The sequence below is a fragment of the Mobula hypostoma genome, chromosome 23, assembly GCF_963921235.1.
Source record: "Mobula hypostoma chromosome 23, sMobHyp1.1, whole genome shotgun sequence".
NCBI classification, from domain to species: domain Eukaryota; kingdom Metazoa; phylum Chordata; class Chondrichthyes; order Myliobatiformes; family Myliobatidae; genus Mobula; species Mobula hypostoma.
This window is the reverse complement of record NC_086119.1, coordinates 55,954,286-55,978,636: the sequence shown is the minus strand read 5'-3', so window position 1 is coordinate 55,978,636 and position 24,351 is coordinate 55,954,286. Positions and strand designations below refer to the sequence as shown.

The window sequence follows — 24,351 nt, the reverse complement described above, 5'->3', positions numbered from 1 at the left end:
GGAGCCGGGATATCTGCGGTGTGCCTGGAGACATGGGATCTTTGCGATCTTCAGGCATAGAGCTCAGAAAAAGGGACATAATGGATTTTTAACACCGCAAACCAGCAAGTTGTTTGTTATGTCTCCCCGCTCGATGGGAAAATGGAGACACCTCCTTCTCCCTTATTAGGGAGAGAGAGAGCGAGCCTGTGGTATGTCGTATACCGGGTGATATGCAAAGTCTTTGGGGTAGCTGCAAGTCTGTGTCTTTGCTGTTGCTTTGCTCACGCTTGAGTGCTCAGTGGCCGTGCTGATGCATTTTTTTTGCCGGTGGGGGGGAGGGGGTAATTGTTGCTTGCTGCCGCTTGTGCACGGGAGGGAGGGGAGCTGGGGGGGGACTTTGGGGTTCTAACGTTTAACTGTCAATTCATTCTTTGGGGTACTTCTGTTTTCGTGGATGGTTGCGAAGAAAAAGCATGTCAGGATGTATATTGTACATATTTCTCTGACATTAAATTGAACCTTTGAAAGCCATTCTATATCGCTGAAGAACTAATGCCTTTCCAAACATAGATTAATCCTAACCTTCAGACCATTTTCCACTCACTTCCTAAGATTAGTAAATTCATTAGCCTAGAATTACCCATCTTATCCCTGGTGTTCTTGAATAAGGATACTGCATTTGTTTCTTCCAGCCATCTGGCACATCACTCGTGCTCAGAAAAGATTTTAAATCTCTGTCAAAGCCCTACAACCTCCTCCTTTCCCTCCCATTGCAGCCTGGGCTACATTGCATTAGGTTCTGGAGATTTGTCCACCATGATACCAGTAAGATAGCAAATGCACTCTCTGTTTCATGTTAATATACTCTACAATATACCATTCACTTCCCTGTAATCTCCAACAATATATTTCTCCTTACTGAATACAGATGACATGTCCTCTGGCTCAATGCACAGATTGCTCGTTTCGTCCCTAATCTTTCTCTGGTTACCTCTTTTAACATACACAGGATGCCTTGGGATTTCCTGACAGTGATAATTTGTGGCTCATCTGCACTCATAATTTTTTGGACCTCCTCCCACACACTCACACATATTCCAAAGGGCTTCACTGTTTTAAGTGCTTTATACCGGGCCACATCTTTGTACTTTACCTTATCAAATCCTTGACACCTACTAGGAAATCCTGGACTTGCCTCCCTACCTTTTGGGAACACAGTGACCCAGATTACTATCTGAATGGTGTCAAGTTAGGAAAAGGGGAAGTACAACGAGATCTAGGTGTCCTTGTTCATCAGTCACTGAAAGTAAGCATGCAGGTACAGCAGGCAGTGAAGAAAGCTAATGGCATGCTGGCCTTCATAACAAGGGGAATTGAGTATAGGAGCAAAGAGGTCCTTCTGCAGTTGTACAGGGCCCTGGTGAGACCACACCTGGAATATTGTTTACAGTTTTCCTCCAAATTTGAGGAAGGACATTCTTGGTATTGAGGGAGTGCAGCGTAGGTTCACGCGGTTAATTCCCAGGATGGCGGGACTGTCATATGTTGAAAGATTGGAGTGACTGGGCTTGTATACATTGGAATTTAGAAGGATGAGAGGGGATCTGATTGAAACATATAAGATTATTAAGGGATTGGACACGCTAGAGGCAAGAAACATGTTCCCGATGTTGGGGGAGTCCAGAACCAGAGCCCACAGTTTAAGAATAAGGGGTAGACAATTTAGAATGGAGTTGAGGAAAAACTTTTTCACACAGAGGGTTGTGGTTCTGTGCAATGCTCTGCCTCAGAAGGCAGTGGAGGCCAATTCTCTGGATGCATTCAAAAAAGAGTTAGATAGAGCTCTTAAAGATAGTGGAGTGAAGGGATATGGGGAGAAGGCAGGAAAAGGGTATTGACTGTGGATAATCATCAATGATCACAGTGAATGGTGGTGCTGGCTCGAAGGGCTGAATGGCCTACTCCTTCACCTATTGTCTATTGAACCCTCCTTATTTCACTTTTTATTGTCTTCCAATTATCAGCTGTAAACCTACCTGCAAGGAACAACCCTTTGTCTATCTTTTCCAGGTCACGTTTTATAATATTATATTTCTGAACCACGTTTATCTCTTTCCAAAACTACCTTGAATCAAGGAGCCTTGATAAAAATGAAGTCACTTGGCAGTAAAGGGAAAGAATTCCAGCGACTGGAGCCACAACTTGCACCAAGGAAGATGGCTGCTCATCATTTCACAAGGTTGCTCATGGTATGCTGGTCTAGAATTCTGGGATTCACTACGAGTCAGTAAATTTGATACAAAATTGGCTTTGCATAGAAGACAGAGAGTAGTGGTGGAGGGGTGTTATTCTGAATGGGGGTCCGTGACAAATGGAGTTTCACAGGAATCAATGCTGGATCTCTGTTGATACTCCGTTGTCAGAGTGGTGATCTTAAGGCTTTAGCTCTTTGAGACTTCCATAAAGAGAGGCATCACTCAGAGAAAGCAGAGGAAAGAAAATCTCAAGTTCTTGTCCTTCTCTATATCTATTCAGCTGGGACAGTAGAGATGTGAGGCAAGATAGTGCAATGCTCCTCTTGCAGGATGTGGGACGGCAGCAAAACCTCCAGTATCCCTAATGGCTACAACTGCGAGAAGTACATCCAGCTGCAGCTTCCCACAAACCGCACTAAGGAGTTGGAGCTGGATCTGGAGGAACACTGGATCATTCAGGAGGCTGAGCGGGTGATAAATAAAACATATAGATAGGTAGTTACACTCAAGGTACAGGACACAGGAAACTGGGTGACAGTCAGGAAGGGGAAAGGAGTTAAGGAGCTAGTACTAAATACCCTTTAGCCATCCTCCTCAACAACAGGTATATCATATTGGATACTGTCGGTGGTGGAGAGGGGGAGACCCAACAGTGACTCAGAAGGGAAGGGAAGGGAGGAGAAGAGGCTTGCTGTGGTGATAGGAGATTTGTTAGTTAGGAAAATAGACAGGAGGTTCTGTGAGCAAGAACAAAATTCACGGATGATATGTTGCCTCCTGGTGACAGGGTCTGAGTATCTCAGATCGAGTCCTCAACATTCTTAAGTGGGAGGGTGAACAGCCAGAAGTCGTGGTCCATGTATGTACCAATGACATGGGTAGAACGAGTGATGAGGTTCTGCACAGGCAGTTAGGTGCTAAGTTAAACAGCAGGACCTCCAGGCTTGTGATCACAGGATTGCTACCCATGCCTCATGCTAATGAGGCTACTGAATTCTTCCAGGGCCGGTGCGACCGGGGACAGTTTGCACCTGAACTGGAGAGGAACGAATATCCTAGCGGGAAGGTTTGTTAATGCTGCAGGGTGGGAAATAAACTGGAGTTGCAGGAGAATGGGAACCTGAGTGCCAGAACAGTTAGTGGAGAGATTGTGGAGGCAGATGTTGGTCAGACATCAGACAAAGTTAGGATTTAAAAGGTTGAGTATGGTGCGACAAAATCTAAAAGGGTGAATACAGGATTGAAGGTGTTGTATCTGAATGCACACAGTATACAGAATAAGGTAGATGAACTTGCAGCACAGTTGCACACTGGCAGGTACGATGTTGCTGGCATCGCTGAATCATGGCTGAAAGATTATAGCTGGGAGCTTAATGTCCAAGGATACATATTGTATCGAAAGGTTAGGCAAGAAGGCAGACAGAGGTGACACAGTGACGAGAGGTGTTGTATCATTGTGGATAGAGCTAAGGAACTGCAAAGATAAAAAGACCCTAATAGATGTTGTAGACCCCCAAAACAGTAGAAAGGATGTGGACTATAAATTACAATGGGTGACAGAAAATGCATGTCAAAAGGGCAAAGTTACAGTAGTCATGGGGGACTTCAAAACCCAGGTAGTTTGGGGAAAATCAAGCTGGTGCTGGATTACAGGAGGGGTAATTTCTAGCGTGCCTACGAGATGGCTTTTTAGAGCAGCTCAAGGTTGAGCCCACTAGAGAATTGATTAGACAGCTTAAGGTAAAAAATTATAAAGGGGTAGGTGATCGTAATATGATTGCATTCACCCTGAAATTTAAGAAGGAAAAGCTAACATCAGATGTATTATTATTACAGTGGAGTAAAGTTAGTTACAGAGACATGAGATAGGAGTTGGCTAAAATTGATCAGAAAAGAACACTGGCAGGGACGACAGCAGAGCAGCAATGGCTGGAATTTCTGGAAGAAATTCAGAAGGCATAGGATATATGCATCCCTAAGAGGAAGAAGTATTCTAAAAGCAAGATGACACAACCGTGGCTAATAAGAGAAATCAAAGCCAATATAAAAGCCAAAGACAGGGCATATAATAGAGCAAAAATTAGTGGGGTTAGAGAATTAGGAAGCTTTTAGAAACCAACAGAAGGCAACTAAAAACATCATGAAGAAAGGAAAGAAGGAATACAAAAGTAAGCAAGCCAATAATATTAAAGAGGAGACCAAAAGTTTCTTCAGATACATGAAGTGTAAAAGAGAGGTGAGAGTGTATATCGGACCACTAGAAAACAATGCTGGAGAGGTAGTAATGAGGAACAACAAAATGGTGGATGGACTGAATAAGTATTTTGCTTCATTCTTCACTGTGGAAGACACTAGCAGTATGGTGAAAGTTCCAGGTGTCAGGGGGCATGAAGTGTGTGAAGATACCATAACTAAATGGAAGTTTCTTGGGAAACTGAAAGATCTGAAGGTAAATAAGTTACCTGGACCAGATGGTGTACATGCCAGAGTTCGGAAAGATGTGGCTGAAGAGATTGTGGAGACACTAGTAATAACCTTTCAAGAATCACTGCATTCTGGAGTGGCTCCGGAAGACTAGAAAATTGCAAATGTCACTCCACTCTTCAAGAAGAGAGAAAGGCAGAGGAAAGGAAACTATAGACCAATTAGTCTGACCTCAGTGGTCAGAATCAGAATCAGGTTTATTATCCTCGGCACGTGACGTGATATTTGTTAACTTAGCAGCAGCAGTTCAATGCGATACATAATCTAGCAGAGAGAGAGAAACAAAAATAAATAAAATAAAACATAATAATAAACAAATAAATCAATTACATATATTGAATAGATTATTAAAAATGTGAAAAAACAGAAATACTGTATATTAAAAAAAGTGAGGTAGTGCTAAGATATTGGAGTCGATTGTCAAGGATGTGGTTTCGGGAAACTTGGAAGCACATGATAAAATCGGCCGTAGTCAGCATGGATTCCTCAAAGGAAATTCTTGCCTGACAGATCTGTTGAAACTCTTTGAAAAAATAACAAGCAGGATTGACCAAAGAGAATCACTTGATGCTGTGTTCTTGGATTTTCAGAAGGCCTTTGTCAAGGGGTTACACATGAGGCTACTTAACAAGATAGTATTATGTGAAAGATTCTAGCATGGATTAAAGCAGTGGCTAATTGACAGGAGACAAAGAGTGGAAGTGAAAGGAGCCTTTTCTGGCTGGCTGCCAGTGACTAGCGTTGGGTCCGTATTGGGAATAATTCTTTTTACATTATATGTCAATGATTTGGATGATGGAATTGTGATGGCTTTGTTGCCAGTTTGCAGACAATGTAAAGATAGGTAGAAGCACAGGTAGTTTTGAGGAAGTAGAGAGGCCACAGAAGGACTTAGATGAGGAGAAGGGGCAAAGAAATGGCAGATGGAATTAAGTGTTGGGAAATGTATGTTCATGCACTACGTGGTAGAAGAAAGGAAAGGGTTGACTATTTTCTAAATTGAGAGGAAATACAAAAAACTGAGGTGCAAAGGGACTTGGGAGTCCTTGTGAAGGGTTCCCTAAAGGTTAATTTGCAGGTTGAGTCTATGGTGAGAAGGCCTCAGAACAGAGTGGCGTCCTTTCAGAACAGAGATGAGGAGAAATATCTATAGACGGAGAGTGGTGAATCTCTGGAATTTTTTGCCTTTATGTATATTGAAGGCAGAGGTTGACAGATTCTTGATTAGTCAGGGCATGAAGGGTTATGGGGAGAAAGCAGGAGATTGGGTCTGAGAGGAAATTGGGCCAGCCAGGATTAAATGATGGAGCAGACATGATGGGCTAAATGGCCTAATTCTGCTCCTATATCTAATGGTCTTATGATACATGTATAAATAATCTGGATAAAAATGCAGGGGGTCTGCTTTAGTTAAGCTTGCTGATAATGCGAAAATGGATGGACATGTGGACAGTGAAAATCACTGTTGAAAGTTGCAACAGTATATAAACCAGCTGGAAACATGGGTCAAAACTGATAAAGCGTTTGAAGTGTCCAACATTTAAAAGACACATGGACAGTACATGGATTGGAAAGGTTTTGAGGGGTATGGCCTAAACACAGGCTTAGAGGGAACCTTTGTTGGCATGGACCAGTTGGGCCAAAAGGCCTGCTGCAGTGCTATACGACTCCATGATTCTAAGTGTGAGGTGTTGCACTTTGGGAGGGCAAAGTAAGATGAAAGTGTTCAGAAAATGGCAGTATCTTCAAGAGCATTAAAGTATAGAGGGATCTTAGAACATGAACAGTGCAGCACGGGAACAAGCCCTTTAGCCATCAGAGTTGTGCCAAACTAATTAAACTGGCAATTGAATGCCTAACTAAACTAATCCCTTCTATCTTCACAATGTTTACATCTTCTCTTTCTATTTATGTGCCCATCTAAGACTTCTAAACACTTCTATTGTATTTACATTCACAAGGCCACATTTGGAGTATTGAATTCAATTCTGATCAACCCATTACAGCAAAGATGTGGAAGCATAGGAGAGAGTGCAGAGGACATTTTCCACAATGCTTCCTGGAATGAACTGCAGTTTGCCTACTGTCACAACAGGTCAACGGCAGATACTATTCCATTGGCTTTTCACTCAGCTCTGGAACATCTGGATAAGAAGATGCATACATCAAGACGCTCTACATTGACTATAGCTCAGCATTTAACACTATCATCCATTTGCAACTAATAACTAAGCTCCAAGACGTAGGCCTTGTTACCTGCTTGTGCAACAGGATCCCCTATTTTCTCACTTGCAGACACCTGGCAGTACAGATTGGCAACATCTTCCCCACAATCACCATCAGCACAGATTTACCATAAGGCTGTATGCTTAGCCTTTGCTCTACTCGCCTTATAGTTATGACTATGTAGCTAAGTACACTTCCAATGCCATACTTAAGTTTGCTGAGGACACCACTGTTTTTGGCTGAATTGAGCACGGTGGCAAATCGCCAGAAATGGGGGAAAATTGAAAAATCCGATTGAATGGTGCCACAACAACAAAACTCAATAGCAGCAAAACTAAAGAGCTAATTATTGAATACAGTAGGAAAAAAATCGGAGGTCCATAAGTCAGTCCTTTTTGGGAGGGGGGGGTCAGAAGTGGAGAGGGTCAGTAACTTTAAACTCACTGGTATTATCATATTAGAAGATCTATCCTGGGATCAGTATGTAAGCCATCACAAAGAACCTCTACTTTCTTAGAAATTTGCGCAGTCGGCATATCATATAAAACTTAGACAAACTTTTATAGATGCACAGTGTAGAGTATATTGACTGGTTGCATCATAGCCTGGTATGGAAACGCTAATGCCCAAGAATGGAAAAGCCTACAAAAGCTGGTGGACACAGCCCAGTCTATCACAGGCAAAGCCCTCACCATCATTGATCACATCTATAAGGAAATTCTTCATCTCTCTTCTTGCTGCTGCCATCAGGAATGAGGAGGGCCTTAGGTCCCACACCACCAGGTTCAGGTTATCCTTTAACTGTCAGGCTCCTGAACCAGAGAGGATAACTTCACTCACCTGAACTCTGAACTGATTCCACAAACTATGGACTCACTTTCAAGTACTCTACAACTCATGTTCTCAGTGTTATCTATTTAGTCAATTATTTTTATTTGCACAATTTGTCTTCATTTGCACATTGGTAGTTTACTAGTTATTGTTTGTGTGTTCTGCTGTTCTGCTCTGAACACCTACAAAAAATGAATCTCAAGGTAGTATACGGTGACCTATACATACTTTGAAAATAAATTTACTTTGAAGTTAAGAGGGAATGTGCTATAAGGAGTAGTTGGTGTGGGGGGGGGGCAAGTTCAAAGAAGATGGGCAAGGGAAGTTTTTACACAAAGAGTGGTGGGTGGCTGGAATGTGATACCAGGAGTGATAGTAGAGGTAGGTACAATAGAGGCATTTAAGAAGCTCTGAGATAGACAGATGAATGTGCAGAGGATGAAGATATGGATTTTGTGCAGACAGGAAGGATTATTTTAGTTACGTATTTAATTAGCAGTATAATTAGTTCAGCACCAAAATTCTTGTGCTGTGCTCTTCTATGTTTAAATGCGGACATCCTTTTTCAGTTATAGAGATTTACACTAGATGTTCACCTCCCCTTTCACTGAATTATCAAACTATAAACGCAAACAACAGGAATTCTGCAGATGCTGGAAATTCAAGCAACATACATCAAAGTTGCTGGTGAACGCAGCAGGCCAGGCAGCATCTATAGGAAGAGGCGCAGTCGACGTTTCAGGCCGAGACCCTTCGTCAGGACTAACTGAAGGAAGAGTGGGTCTCGGCCTGAAACGTCGACTGCGCCTCTTCCTATAGATGCTGCCTGGCCTGCTGCGTTCACCAGCAGCTTTGATGTATGTTGTTTATCAAACTATAAAGTCTGTTTCCTCTGTGAATACTATACTGATGAAAAATGGTTATCTTGGGCCCTGGTACACTTACTCCCCCATTCACAGATTTCCCTTGTCTCAAGCAGGCCCCAACATTTTCTCCGGTTATTCTTTTATCCTTAGAATTTACCTGATTTCTCATGCCTGCCCGTCGCCTCCATAAATTTTCTTTTTAAGTGCATTCCCACACACCCGCCATTGGTTGCTACAACTGATACAGGATTTTTTTTTAAACATTTATCTAAATGTCAACATTCCTTGAAATCCAGTATACATTATACCCTTACATGAACATGTTAGTTTTAAACTCTTGTTATTTCTCTCCTGAATGCATACTATTGTGCAGATGTAGACTTACCTGCCAGTAGATATTCCCAATCTATCTTTGAAAGGTTCTCCCTTTTGTTAATGAAATTTGCCTCCTTCCCCTGACCCCCCCCCCACCAGTCCTTGCCTGCAAAGTGGAAGAAAATTGCATGCATTTAGCTACAATCTAGATGGAGTGATCAACTCAGTCAGACATTATGAACAGAACTTCAGTGAAGACTCACCTCATTCCAGTTTGGTTCCAATGTGTCTCTGTAGACTCTCGTCTTCGCTTTGTTAACAAAGTAACCAAATGAATCTACTTCTAAAGTGCAATATAAATCTGTTCAAAAACAAGGAAACACAAATCCAGAAATAGCTTCAAGACATGTAAGAACTGATTATAATGCTGCATTCTACTTTGAACTGCAAAATATAGTGTAAACATACAGAGAGAAAAGTCAGACAAGCAGACCAGGTGTCATTACACCCAAGATAGTGAACACTTGAGGGACCTGAAATGGAGACTAAATGATGCAGAATTCTCCACCTGACTCTCTGCATGAACAATACAAATCACAGACACAATGGATACCAATCTACTGTTTCAGGAGGACAGGAGGTTCTGTGGGTGAGAACAAGATTCTCGGATCGCACATTGCCTCTCAGGCGCCAGGGTCTGGGATATCTTGGATTGAGCCCTCAGAATTCATAAGTGAGAGGGCGAACAGTCAGAAGTCGCGGTCCATGTAGGTACCAATGACATGAGTAGGATGAGTGACCAGGTTCTGAATAGGGAGTTCAGGGAGTTAGGTGCTAATTTAAAGGGCAGGACCTCCAGGGTTGTGATCTCAGGATTGCTACCCATGCCACATGCTAGTGAAGCTAGAACTAGGAAGATTATACTGTTTGATACATGGCTAAGGAGTTGGTGTAGAAGATGGGCATAAGATTTTTGGATCATTGAACTCTCTTCCGGAGAAGGTGGGACCTGTATAGACGGGATGGTTTGCACTGAACTGGAGAGAAACTAATATCCTAGGAGGAAGGTTTGTTAATGCTGCATGGTGAGGTTTAAACTAATGTTGCAGAGGGATGGGAACCAGAGTGCCGGAATTGTTAGTGGAGAGGTCATGGAGGAAGATGTTGGTAAGACCTCAAAATTAGGAATCAAAAGGTTGAACATGGTGTGACCAGTGTCCTGAGCTGTGTATATTTTAAAGCAAGAAGTATCATAGAAAAGGTGGATGACAGTGCTGAAGATGAGGGATTTGGTTTACAAATAGAGACAATATATAGTCAGGAGAGTTTGCTGATAGGGCAAAATTGCAGTCAGCAGGATAAATTGCATTCTAAAAGCTGGACAAAATGGAAGAGGGTGAACATAGGCCTGAAGGTGTTATATCTGAATGCACGCAGAATACGGAATAAGGGAGATGAACCTGCACCACAGTTACAGGTTCACATGTATGATGTTGTAGGCATCACTGAATCATGACTGAAAGAAGATTATAGCTGGGAGCTTAATGTCCAAGGATACACACTGTATCAAAAGGACAGGAAGGAAGGAATGCAGAGGGGGTGGAATTGTCCTGTTAGTAAAAAAAAAAATGAAATCAAATCATTAGAAAGAGGTGCCATAGATTCAGAAGGTGTTGAATCATTGTGGATAGAGCTAAGGAACTGCAAGGGTAAAAAGGTCCTGATGGGAGTAGTAGACAGACCCCCAAATAGTAGTAAGGATATGATCTACAAATTACAACAGGACAGAGAAAATGCATGTCAAAAGAGCAATGTTACATAGTTATGGAGGACTTCAATATGCAAGAAGATTGGAAAAATCAGGTTGGTGCTGGATTCCAGGAGGGAGAATTTCGAGAGTGCCTATGAGATTGCTTTTTAGAGCAGCTCGTGGTTGAGCCATTCTAGATTGGTTGTTGTGCAATGAACCGGGATTGTTAGAGAGCTTAAAGTAAAAGAACCTTGAGGGGAAAGTGATCATAATATGATCGAATTCACCCTGAAATTTGAGAAGGAGAAGCTAAAGTCAGATGTATCAGTATTGCAGTGGATAAAGAGAATTATAGAGGCATGAGAAGAGTTGGCCAGAATTGATTGGAAAAGAACATAGAAACCTATGGCACATTACAGGCCCTTCAGTCCACAATGTGGTGCTGACCTACTCTAGAAACTGCCTAGAATTTCCCTACCTCATATCCCTCTATTTTTCTAAGCTCCATGTACCTATCTAAGAGGCTCTTAAAAGACCCTATTGTATCTGCTTCCACCACCGTCACTGGCAGCCCATTCCACGCACGCACTACCCTCTGCATAAAAAAAAACTTACCCCTGACATCCCCTCTGTACCTATTTCCAAGCACCGTAAAGCTATCCCCCTCCTGTTAGCCATTTCAGCCCTGGAAAAAGGATCTACCTATCCACACGATCAATGCCTCTCATCATCTTATACACTTCTATCAGGTCACCTCTCATCTTCCATTGCTCCAAGGAGAAAAGGTAAAGTTCACTCAACCTATTTTCATAAGGCACACTCTCTATTCCAGGCAACATCCTCGTAAATCTCCTCTGCACTCTCTCTATAGTATCCACATCCTTCCTGTAGTGAGATGACCAGAAATGAACAAAGTCCTCCAAGTGGTCTGACCAAAGTCTTATATTGCAGTAACGTTATCCCATGGCTCTTGAATCCCACGGTTTATGAATGCCAACACACCATACACCTTTTTAACAACAGTGTCAACCTGCGAGCAGCTTTGAGTGTCCTATGGACACAGACCCCAAGATCTCACTGATCCACACTGCCAAGAGTCTTACCATTATTATTATATTCTGCCTTCAAATTTGCCCTACCAAAATGAACCACTTGGATTGAACTCCATCTCCCACTTCTCAGCCCAGTTCTGCATCCTATTGATATCCTGTTGTAACCTCTAACAACCCTACAGACTATCTATAACACCCCCAACCTTTGTGTCATCAGCAAACTTACTAACCCCGCCTTCTACTTCTTCATCCAGGTCATTTATAAAAATCACAAAGAGGAGGGATCCCGAACAGACCTCTGCAGAACACTACTGATCACCGAACTCCATGCAGAATACGAAACATCTACAATCACCCTTTCCTTTCTGCAGGCAAGCCAATTCAGGATCCACAAAGCAAGGTTTCCTTGCATTCCATGCCTCCTTAACTTTCTGAATGAGTCTTGCATGGGAACCATAAGACCATAAGATGTAGGAGCAGAAGTAGGCCATTCGGCCCATTGAGTCTGCTCCACCATTCAATCATGGGCTGATCCAATTCTTACAGTCATCCCACTCCCCTGTTTTCACCCCATACCCTTTGATGCCCTGGCTAATCAAGAACCTATCTATCTCTGCCTTAAGTACACCCAATGAATGGCCTCCACAGCTGCTCGTGGCAACAAATTCCACAGATTTACCACCCTCTCACTAAAGTAATTTCTCCGCATCTCAGTTCTAAAAGGATGTCCTTCAATCCTGAAGTCGTGCCCTCTTGCCCAAGAATCCCCTACCATGGGAAATAACTTTGCCATATCTCATCTGTTCAGGCCTTTTAACATACAGAATATTTCTATGAGATCCCCCCTCATTCTCCTGAACTCCAGGGAATACAGCCCAAGAGCTGCCAGACGTTCCTCATACAGTAACCCTTTCATTCCTGGAATCATTCTTGTGAATCTTCCCAATACTCCAATGTGGTCTTACGACTACCTTATACAGCCTCAACATCACATCCCTGCTCTTATATGCTATAGCTTTAGAAATGAATGACTCTCTCCCCATCTGCCCGTTTATTTCTTCCACCAAAGTGCATGACCATACACTTTCCAACATTGTATTTCATTTGCCACTTCTTTGCCCATTCCCCTAACTATCTAAGTCTCTCTGCAGGCTCTCTGTTTCCTCAACACTAGCCGCTCCTCCATCTATCTTTGTATCGTCGGCAAATTTAGCCACAAATCCATTAATACCGTAGTCCGAATCATTGACGTACATCGTGTAAAGCAGTGGTCCCACACTGACCCCTGTGGACTTCCACTAAAAACCGGCAGCCAACCAGAATAGGATCCCTTTATTCTCCCTCCCTGTTTTCTGCTATCAGTCAATGCTCCACCCATGCTAGTAACTTCCCTGTAATTCCATGGGCTTTTATCTTGCGAAGCAGCCTCATGTGCGGCACCTTGTCAAAGGCCAAGTACACCTTGTAATTTCGCAAGCATGAGTAGATCTGCAGATGCTGGAATTTCTAGCAACACACATAAAAATTGCTGGTGAACACAGCAGGCCAGGCAGCATCTATAGGAAGAGGTACAGTCGATTTTCGGGCCGAGACCCTTCATCAGGACTAACTTCATCAGATCAGAACAGATAGTAAGAGATTTGAAAGTGGGAGGGGGAGGGGGAGATCCGAAATGATAGGAGAAGACAGGAGGGGGAAGGGATGTAGCTAAAAGCTGGAAAGTTGATTGGCAAAAGGGATATGAGAGGATCATGGGACGGACGGGAGGCCTAGGGAGAAAGAAAGGGGGAGTAGGGAAGCCCAGAGGATGGGCAAGGAGTATGGTGAGAGGGACAGAGGGAGAAAAAGGAGAGAGAGACAAAAAAAATACTAATAATAATAAAAGATAAATAAATAACGGATGGGGTACGAGGGGGAGATGGGGCATTAACGGGAGTTAGAGGAGTCAATGTTCATGCCATCAGGTTGGAGGCTACCCAGACGGAATATAAGGTGTTGTTCCTCCATCCTGAGTGTGGCTTCTTCTTGACAGTAGAGGAGGCCGTGGATAGACATATCAGAATAGGAATGGGATGTGGAATTAAAATGTGCGGCCACTGGGAGATCCTGCTTTCTCTGGCGGACAGAGCATAGGTGTTCAGTGAAACTGTCTCCCGGCCTGCGTCGGGTCTCGCCAATATATAGAAGGCCACATCGGGAGCACCGGACGCAGTATATCACCCCGGACGCAGTATATCACCCCAGCCGACTCACAGGTGAAGTGTCGCCTCACCTATTAGGACTGTCTGGGGCCCTGAATGGTGGTAAGGGAGGAAGTGTAAGGGCATGTGTAGCACTTGTTCCACTTAAAAGGATAAATGCCAGGAGGGAGATTGGTGGGAAGGGGTGGGTGGAATGAATGGACAAAGGAGAGGCGTAGGGAGCAATCCCTGCGGAAAGTTGGGGAGGGTGGGAAAGATGTGCTTAGTGGCGGGATCCCGTTGGAGGTGGCAGAAGTTACGCAGAATAATATGTTGGACCCGGAGGCTGGTGGGGTGGTAGGTGAGGACAAGGGGAACCCTATTCCTAGTGGGGTAGCGGGAGGATGGGGTGAGAGCAGATGTGCGTGAATTGGGAGAGATGCATTTGAGAGCAGAGTTGATGGTGGAGGAAGGGAAGCCCCTTTCTTTAAAAGAGGACATCTCCTTCATCCTGGAATGAAAAGCCTCATCCTGAGAGCAGATTGGGCAGAGACGGAGGAATTGCGAGAAGGGGATGGCATTTCTGCAAGAGACAGGGTGAGAAGAGGTATTGTCCAGGTAGCTCTGAGAGTCCGTAGGCTTATAGTAGACATCAGTAGATTAGCTGTCTCCAGAGATAGAGACAGAAAAATCAAGAAAGGGGAGGGAGGTGTCGGAAATGGACCAGATAAACTTAAGGGCAGGGTGAAAGTTGGAGGCAAAGTTAATGAAGTCAATGAGCTCAGCATGCATGCAGGAAGCAGTGCCAGTGCAGTCGTCGATATAGCGAAGGAAAAGTGGGGGACAGATACAAGTATAGGCTTGGAACATAGATTGTTCCACAAAGCCAACAAAAAGGCAGGCATAGCTGGGACCCATACGGGTGCTCATGGCTACACCTTTAGTTTGGAAGAAGTGGGAGGAGCGAAAGGAGAAATTATTAAGAGTAAGGACTCGTAATGTCCTCAAGAATTGCAGTAGGTTTGTCAGGCAGGATTTTCCTTTCAGGAAACCATACTGGCTTTGACCTATCTTGTCACGTGCCTCCAGGTACTCCGTAATCTCATCCCTAACAATCGATTCCAACAACTTCCCAACCACTGATGTCAGGCTAACGGGTCTATAGCTTCCTTTCTGCTGCCTCCCACCCTTCTTAAATAGCACAGTAACATTTGCAATTTTCCAATCATTCGGTACAATGCCAGAATCCATTGATTCTTGAAAGATCACTGTTAATGCCTCCGCAATGTCTCTAGCTACTTCCTTCCGAACCGGAGGGTGCATTCCATCAGGTCCAGGAGATTTATCCACCCTCAGACTATTAAGCTTCCTGAGCACCTTCTCATTTGGAATTTTCACTGCACCTACTTCACTACCCTGATACTCTTGAATATCCGGTATACTGCAGACGTCTTGCACTGTGAAGGCTGATGCAAAATATGCATTCAGTTCCTCTGCCATCTCTGCATCTCTCATTACAATATCTCCAACGTCATTTTGTATTGGTCCTATATTTACCCTCGATTCTCTTTTACTCTTTATATACTTAAAAAAGCTTTTAGTATCTCCTTTGATATTAGTTGCCAGCTTCCTCACATAACTCATCTTTTCCTTCCAAATGACCTTCCTAGCTTCCTTCTGCTTTTTTAAAAGTTTTTGAAGTTTTTAAAAGCTTCCCAGTCCTCTATCTTCCCACTAGCTCTGGCTTCCTTGTATGCCCTCTGTTTTGCTTTTACTTCGGTGCTGACTTCACTTGTCAGCCACAGTAGTGTCCTTCTTCCCTTTGAAAATTTTTTCTTATTTGGAATATATCTGTCTTGCACTTCCCTCATTTTTTGCAGAAACTCCAGCCATTGCTGTCTATCTGATTGGGAAGGATGGTGACAAAACAGCAATGGCTGGGATTTCTGGAAGCAATTTGGAAGGCACAGGATATATTCTCAAGGCAAGATGACACAGACATGGCTAACAAGAGAAGTCAAGGCCAAAATAAAAGCCAAAGAGAGGGCATATAATAGTGCAAGATTTAGTGGGAAGTTGGAGGATTGGGAAGCTTTTAAAAACCAACAGAAGGCAACTACTGTAAAACAGTCATTAAGAAGGTAAAGATGGAATACGAAAGCTAGCCAGTAATATTAAAGAGGATACCAAAAGTTTCTTCAGATACATAAAGTGTAAAAGAGAGGGAAGAGTGAATATCAGACCACTGGGAAACAATGCTGAAGAGGCCGTAGTCAGCATGGTTTCCTCAAGGGAAAATCTTGCCTGACAAAATCTGATGGAATTCTTTAAAGAGAAAACAAGCAAGATTGACAATCGGTTAGTGTTGTGTACTTGAATTTTCAGAAGGCCTTTGACAAGGTGCCACAAATGAGGCTGCTTAACAATCTACAAGCCCAAAGAAATGACATATGGTCGAGAAGTGTATGGTCTTGCACTTTGGTAGAAGAAATGAAAGGGTTAACTACTTTCCAAATGGAGATAAAATACAAAAGTACGGGGCGCAAAGTGACTTGAGAGTTCTTGTGCAGGATTCCTGAACGGTTAATTTGTAGGTTGAGACTGTGGTAAGGAAGGCAAATGCGATATTTGCATTAATTTCAAGAGGACTCACTTGGAGTATTGTGAGCAGTTTTGGGCCCTGCACCTTAGAAAGGATGTGCTGAAACTGGAGAAGATTCAAAGGAGGTACACAAAAATTATTCCAGGATTGAATGGTTTGTCATATGAACAGTGTTTGATGGCTCTGGGCCTGTATTCACTAGAATTCAGAAGAATGAGGGATGACCTCGATGAAACTTACTGAATGGTGAAAGTCCTTGATAGAGTGGATGTGGGGAGAATGTTTACTAAGTTGGGAAAGTCTAAGACCAGAGGACAAAATCTCAGAATAGAGGGGTGTCCTTTTAGAATGGAGATGAGGAGTAATTTCTTTAGCCTGAGAGTGGTGGATCTGTGGAATTCTTTGCCACAGTCAGCTGAGGAGGCCAAGTCTTTATGTATATTTAAGGCAATGGTTGATAGATTCTTGATTGGTTAGGGCATTAAGGGATACAGGGAGAAGGCAGGAGATTGGAGCTGAGAATAAAATTGGATCAGTCATGATGAAATGGCGGAGCAGACACAATGGGCCAAATGGCCTTATTCTGCTCTGAGATACTATGGTCTTGTGGTTTCCTCTCCAAGGCCAGGGTGTCATTACCATTCTAGAGGCAGTCATCCTTATTGTATTAGTGTGATTATATGTTGGAACCAAATCAGGTTACTCACAATGTGGATGTGCAGCAGAGAGGGTGGTACAGAATCTGGAAGCTGCATTATACTGGAGGGCAAAAACATTTTCAACTCAACTTTCAACTGTTGCATGTTTATATCACAAATGCAAAGCAAATATTACAGAATGCTGTTAATTTGACAACACTCAAAACTAATCAATCAGCTTCAAGACCTTGGCCTCAATACCTCCTTGTGCAATTGGATCCTTGAGTTCCTCACTTGTAAACCTCAGTCAGGTCAGGAACATCTCCTCCACAATCTCCATCAGCACAGGTGCACCACAAGGCTGTGCGCTTAACACCCGGCTCTACTCACTTTATACTTATGCCTGTGAGGCTAATCAGAACTCCAACGCCATAGTTAAGTCTGCTGACAACACCACGGTTGTTGGTCAAATCAAAGGCGGTGACGAATGAGCATACAGGAGGGACACTAAAAGTCTGGCTGAGTAGCATTCAACAACAACCCTCACTCAGTGTCAGCAAGACAAAGAAGCTGATTATTGACTTCAGGAGGAGGAAACCAGAGGTCCATAAACCAGTCCTCATCAGGGGATCAGAAGTGGAGAGGGTCAGCAAACTTTAAATTCCTCAGTGTTATAATTTCAGAGGATCTGTCCTGGACCCAGAACGTAAGTGCCATTATGAAGAAAGTATGACATCACCTCTACTTGTTTTAGAAGTTTGCGAATATTCAGGATGACATCTTAAGGTTTGACAAACTTATTTGGATGTGTGGTGGAGAGTATATTGACTGGTTATACTAAATAAAACCAGTGTATGAAAACACCATGCCCTTGAATGGAAAAGCCAACAGAAAATTGTGGATACAGCCCACTGCTATCAGAAAGAAGATACAGGAGCCTCAGGACACACCACCAGGTTCAGTAATAGTTATTATCCCTCAACCATCAGGCTGTTGAACCAAAGGTGATAACTTCACTCATCCCCATTACTGAACTGTTCTCACAACCTATACACTCACTTTCAAAGACCCTTCATCTCATGTTCTCAATATTTATTTCTTCTTATTATTTTATTTTACTTTCTTTTTGTATTTGCAGAGTTTGACTTTTGCACATTGCTTGTTTGTCGTGTTGGGTGTGTTCTATCATGAATTCTATTGCATTTCTTGGATTTATTGTGTATGCCCACAAGTAAAAAGTATCTCAGGCTTGTATATGGTGACATATATGTACTATGAACCCACAACTGAAGCCACTATTCATAAGGTCTGGTGTTCTTATGTCCTCCCTCTGCTACATTGATTGGCTCCCCTTTCCTGAATCCCTATCTTACCCTCTTGCCACTGGTGTTCAATTCACTCTTCCTCAGGCCCATTCTCATTCCCTATCTAAACTAATCGTATCCCAATCAAATAGTGTCATCCCCCTTCTAAGATTTTGCATCCTCACCACAAATCCTGTCTTCCATCTGACAGGATTTTCAGACAGGCTATGAGTTGATTGTAGAGGATTGCTGCAGCTTCATCTGGGCACATGCGCAGCTCCAAGAATGATCAAGCATGCAAAGAGCGTAAGCTCATGTGGTTTGATTATTTTCTATGTGATCAAATTCAGCCACTATGGCTTCTGTGCTGCTCATCTCTGGTGTACTTTAAGGATTTATCTTTGATTCCCAGTTAGGCTTGTTTTGTAAAACAGAGTTGTTTCAGCAAACACGAGGAAATCTGCAGATGCTGGAAATTCAAGCAACACACATAAAAAATGCTGGTGCCTCTTCCTATAGATGCTGCCTGGCCTGCTGCGTTCACCAGCATTTTTATGAGAGTTGTTTCAGTATTCCCAAATTAAAGATTTAAGCAAAGCATAAGCATGAAGGACTCACTTGATGTTTGTTTGAATCCAGTTGCCGAATGAACGATTACATTAAGAAACCCGTAGAGGCCAGGTGATTCATCATCTGTGGGCAGCAAGGGACAATAAAGACCATAAGACCATCAAACATAGGAGCAGAATTAAGCTATTCAGTCCATTGAGTTCACTCTACCATTTCATCATGGCTCATTCCGAATCCCATTCAACTCCATACACCTGCCCTCTCACCATATCCTGACCAATTAGGAATCTATCAACTTCCGCTTTAAATATATGCATGGTCTTGGCCTTCACTGCAGACTGTGGCAGAGCATTCCATAGATTCACAACTCGTTGGCTAAAAAAAATCCTCCTTACTTCTGTTCTAAAAGATTGCCCCTCAATTTTGAGGCTGTGCCCTCTAGTTCTGGACACCCCACCATAGGAAATATTCTCTCCACATCCACACTATCTGGTCCTTTCAACATTCAGTAGGTTTCAATGAGATCCCTCCTGCATTCTTCTAAATTCTAGTGAGTACAGGCCCAAAGCTGCCAAATGGACCTCATCTGTTAATCCCTTCAGTCCCGGAATCATCCTTGTGAGCATCCTCTGGACTCTCTCCATTGCTAGGCTAGCCTCTTCTCCAGCCTCTAGCCTCTAGCGAAGCCTAGCCTCTAGCTTATAGGCAAGCCACGCCTCTAGCCTCTATCCTCTAGCCAAGCCTCCCCTCTAGCCACTAGCCTCTAGACAAGCCTCACCTCTAGCCTCTAGCCAAGCCTCGCCTCTAGTCAAGCCTCGATTCTCAACTCTAGCCTCTAGCCAAGCCTCGCCTCTAGCCTCTAGTCAAGCCTCACCTCTTGCCTCTAGCCAAGCCTTGCCTCTAGCCTCTAGTCTCTTGCCTCTAGTCAAGCCTCTCCTGTAGCCTCTAGCCAAGCCAAGCCTCTAGTCTCTAGTCTCTTGCCTCTAGTCAAGCCTCTCCTGTAGCCTCTAGCCAAGCCTAGCCTCTAGTCTCTAGCCAAGGCTCACCGCTAGCCTCCAGCATCTAGTCAAGCCTCGCCTCTAGCCTCCAGCATCTAGTCAAGTCAAGACGCTACCATCTAGCATCGAGTCAAGCCTCGCCTCTAGCCTCCAGCATCTAGTCAAGTCAAGACGCTGCCATCTAGCCTCTAGCCAAGCCTCGTCGCTAGCTTCTAGGCAATCCTCGCCGCTAGTCTCCAGCCTCTAGCCTCTAGCCAAGCCTCGCCTCTAGCAAAGCCTCACTTCTAACTTCTAGCCAAGCATCACCTCTGGCCTCTGGCCACTAGCCAAGCCTCAACGCTAGCCTACAGCCAAGTCTCGTCGCTAGCCTCTAGCTTCCAGCCAAGCCTCGCCTCTAGCCACTAGCCGCTATCCAAGCCTTGCCTCTAGCCTCTAGCCATGCCTCACAACACATCCTTTCTGACATATGGAGCCCAAAACTGTTGACAATACTCCAACTGTGGCCTGACTAGTGTCTTATAGTGTCTTACCATTATCTCCTTGATTTGATATTCTATTCCCCTTGAAATAAATGCCAACATTGTATTTGCCTTTTTTACCACAGACTCAACCTGTAAATTAACCTTCTGGGAGTCTTGCATGAGGACTCCCAAGTCCCTCTGCACCTCTGATGTTTGAAACTTCTCCGCATTTAGATAATAGCCTGCACTATTGTTCCTTTTACCAAAATGCATAATCATACTGTATTCCATCTGCCACCTTTTTTGCCCATTCTTCTAATTTGTCTAAGTCCTGTTGCAATGGCATTGCTTCCTCAACACTACTTACCCCACCTCCCCACACCCATCTCTATATCATGCACAAACTTTACCACAAAGCCATCAATTCCACTATCCCAATCATTGACGAATAATGTGAAAAGTAGTGGTCCCAATATTAACTCCTGAGGAAAACCACTAGTCACTGACAGCCACCTGAAAAGGCCCCTTCTATTTTCACTCACTGCCTCCTACCTGTCAGCCATTCCTCTATCCAGGTCAGTATATTTCCTGTAACACCATAGGATTTTATTTTGTTAAGCAGCCTCAAATGCCTTCTGAAAATCTAAGTAAATTACACCTACTGCCTTTCTTTTGTCCACCCTGCTTGTTACTTCCTGGAAGAACTCTAACAGATTTATCAGACAAGCTTTCCCTTTACAAAAACCATGTTGATTTTGACTTATTTTATTATTAGTCTCCAAGTACTTCAAAACCTCATCCTTAAGAATACACTTTTCCAACTACTGAGGTTAAGCTAACTGGCCTGTAATTTCCTCTCTTTTGTCTTCCTCCCTTCTTATAAAGTGGAGAGACATTTGTAATCTTCCAGTCCTCCAGACCACGCCTGAATGAAGTAACTCTTGAAAGATCATGATCAGCAACTTCTGTCAGGACTATGGGATGTAGTCCATCTGGTCCAGGTGACTTATCCACCTTAAGACCTTTCAGTTTGCTTGGCACTTTTTCCTTTGTAATAGCAATGGTACTCACTCCTGCTCCCTGACATTTTCAGAGCTCTGGCACACTGCTAGTGTCTTCCACAGTAAAGACTGAAGCAACGTACTTATTAAATTCATTTGCCATTTCTTTGTCCCTCATTACAACCTCACCAGCATAATGTTCCAGTAGTTCAATATCAACTCTCACCTCCTTTTTATTCTTTATATAACTGAAAATACATTAAGTATCCTGCTTTATATTATCGGCTAGTTTGCCCTCATACTTCATCTTTTATCTACTTACAGCTTTTTAAGTTGCCTTTGTTGGATTTAAAAAGCTTCCTAATCATTCAACTTACCACTCACTTTTCCACCTTGTATGCCCTTTCCTTGGCTTTTATGTGTCCTTAACTTTCCTTGTCAGTGACAGTGGCCTACTACTGCCATTTGAGAACAACTTCTTCTGTGGGACATATCTATCCTGCGCCTTGGGAACCATTCCCAGAAACTTCAGGCACCTTTGTTCTGCCATCATCTCTGCCACTATCCCCCTCCAATCCATCAAGGTAAGCTCCTCTCTCATGCCTCTGTAGTTCTCTTTATTCCATTGTGATACTGATATACTGATATATCTGACTTGTGCTTCATCCTCTGAAATTGCAGCATGAATTTAATCATATTATGAACACCGGCTCCTAAGAGTTCCTTTACCTTAAGTTCTCTAATAAAATCTGGGTGATTACACAACCCCCAATCTAAGGTAGCCTTTTCCTTAGTAAATTCAAGTACAAGCTGCTCTGAAAAGCCATCTCGTAGGCATTCAACAAATCCCCTCTCTTGGGATCCAACACCAACCTGATTTTCCCAATCCCCTTGTATAAGACACCTTAATTGAGATATACAAGATGATAAAAGGCATAGATAGAGTAGATAGCCAGAGACTTTTCCCCAGGGTGGAAATGGCTAATATGAGCGGGAATAATTTTAAGGTGATTGGAGGAATTTAAGGTTTTGTGGTGGTGGGGGGGAAATGTCAGAGCTAAGTTTTTACACAGAGTAGTGGGTGTGTGGAACACCCTGCCAGGCTGGTGGTGAAGGGACATTTAAGAAATTCTTTGATAGGCATAAGGATGATAGAGAAATGAAGGACTATGTACGAGGGAAGGGTTAGATTGATCTTAGAGTAGGTTCAAAGGTTGGTAGGACATTGTGGATCGAAGGGCTTATACTTTGCTGTAGTATTCTATGTTCTAGATGTTGGTAAGGCCATATTTAGAGTGTAGTTCTGGTCACCTACCAAGAAGAAAGTTATCAGTAAGTTGTAAAGAGTACAGGGAAAATTTACAAGCATGTTGCCAGGACTTGAGGACTTGAAGTTATAGTGAAAGGTTGACTAGGTTAGGAGATTCCTTGGAGTACTGGAGAATGAGGGGAGATTTGAAAGAAGTATGCAAAATTATGAGGGATATAAGAAAGGTAAATGCCAGCAGGCTTTTTCCACTAAGGTGGGGTGAGACTAGAACTAAAGGTCATAGGTTAATTTAGATAAGTAAATAAATGGGAAGGATATTGAGGGTTATGGCACAGGTGCAAGTCAATAGGACTTGGCAGAATAACAGTTCAGCATGGGCTAGATGGGTCAAAAGGCATGCGCCCTTGTATGCTATGATTTTCCATAAAAGGTTTCCAAATGAATTTCTTCCACTTTATTTTGTTGTCTATGAGGAATATTGATTGATTAGCAGGCACAATCCCCTTCCAATGGCATAATTTCAGTATAAGAAATCGTCCATACCTTTTTGGGCAAATTTGTCATGATTTTGGCCCACTGAGTCCATGCCATCCACCAAACAGCCACTTACAGTAACTTTATACTAATCCTGTTTCCTTCTTCCCACATTTCCACCACACCTTCCAGATGTTACCACTCACACAGCAGTGGAATTTACAGTAACCAATTAACCTACCAACCCATATTTCTTTGGAATATGAAGTAAATTAGAATATCTGAAGAAAATCCACATATACATGAGAAGAAAGTGCAAACTCTATGCAAACAGCACTGGAAGTTAGGATTGTAGCCACTTCACTAGAGATGTGAGGTAGCAGCTCTGCCCGTTACCTTGTGTATCGGAGAGAGCAGAATATTACTGTATGCCGAAAATCCTGGACATACCATCAAGGGTGGCAGTTTTTACCAAAAAAATTGGACTGCTGGCACTTAGTTAGAAATAATATCTGTGGGGGATCACGTGAAGAGGCAACGAGGTAAGACATGCTAGCGTGAGCTCCCCGAGTGTGTCTCAATAGTTATCTTTATTTTGCTATGTTATTGTTAAAACCACATTCCTAAAATTTCTAAAACAAATCTCACTTGCTAGTGGTGCATGGCAAGGTATAATCTTAGAAGTAAGAAGGATATTTTATTGTCAACTGAAGGAACAACTGAAGGAATAAAATACCCCCGTATTTTATTAAGATGGCGGCCAACTCTGGAAAAGGGGGGAAGTTTTCCCTCGAGACAGTCATGACGGCCATTCGGGAAAGCAAGGAAGAACTATCAACACAAATAGACACCAAAATGATTAACATCTAATCCTCGCTAATTAAAATAGAATCTGTGTTATCAACACTAGCTGACCAAGTTCAGGAAATGGAGGGGCGTGTATCTGCCAATGAAGATAACATAACAGAAGTCACCACGCACCTCGAGAAATTGGAGAAAGAGGTGCAATTGTTGAAAGACAAGGTGGACGACCTGGAAAACAGGAGTAGGCGGAACAATATTTGGATACTGAATCTCCCTGAGAAAGCTGAA

General features: G+C 43.1%; 1 protein-coding gene across 2 annotated transcripts in view; it reads right to left on the bottom strand.

Moving 5' to 3' along the window:
• si:dkey-91m11.5 (PH_BCR_vertebrate and RhoGAP_Bcr domain-containing protein) overlaps positions 1 to 24,351 on the bottom strand; it is a 464,892-nt gene that overhangs the window by 131,958 nt on the left and 308,583 nt on the right. For both annotated transcript variants that reach the window (XM_063031657.1, XM_063031659.1), the window contains exons 14-15: positions 19,104 to 19,178; positions 9,223 to 9,320 (exon numbers count right to left, since the gene is read on the bottom strand). In XM_063031657.1, the coding sequence (XP_062887727.1) occupies positions 9,223 to 9,320; positions 19,104 to 19,178 (173 nt within the window). The remainder of the gene's footprint in view (positions 1 to 9,222; positions 9,321 to 19,103; positions 19,179 to 24,351) is intronic.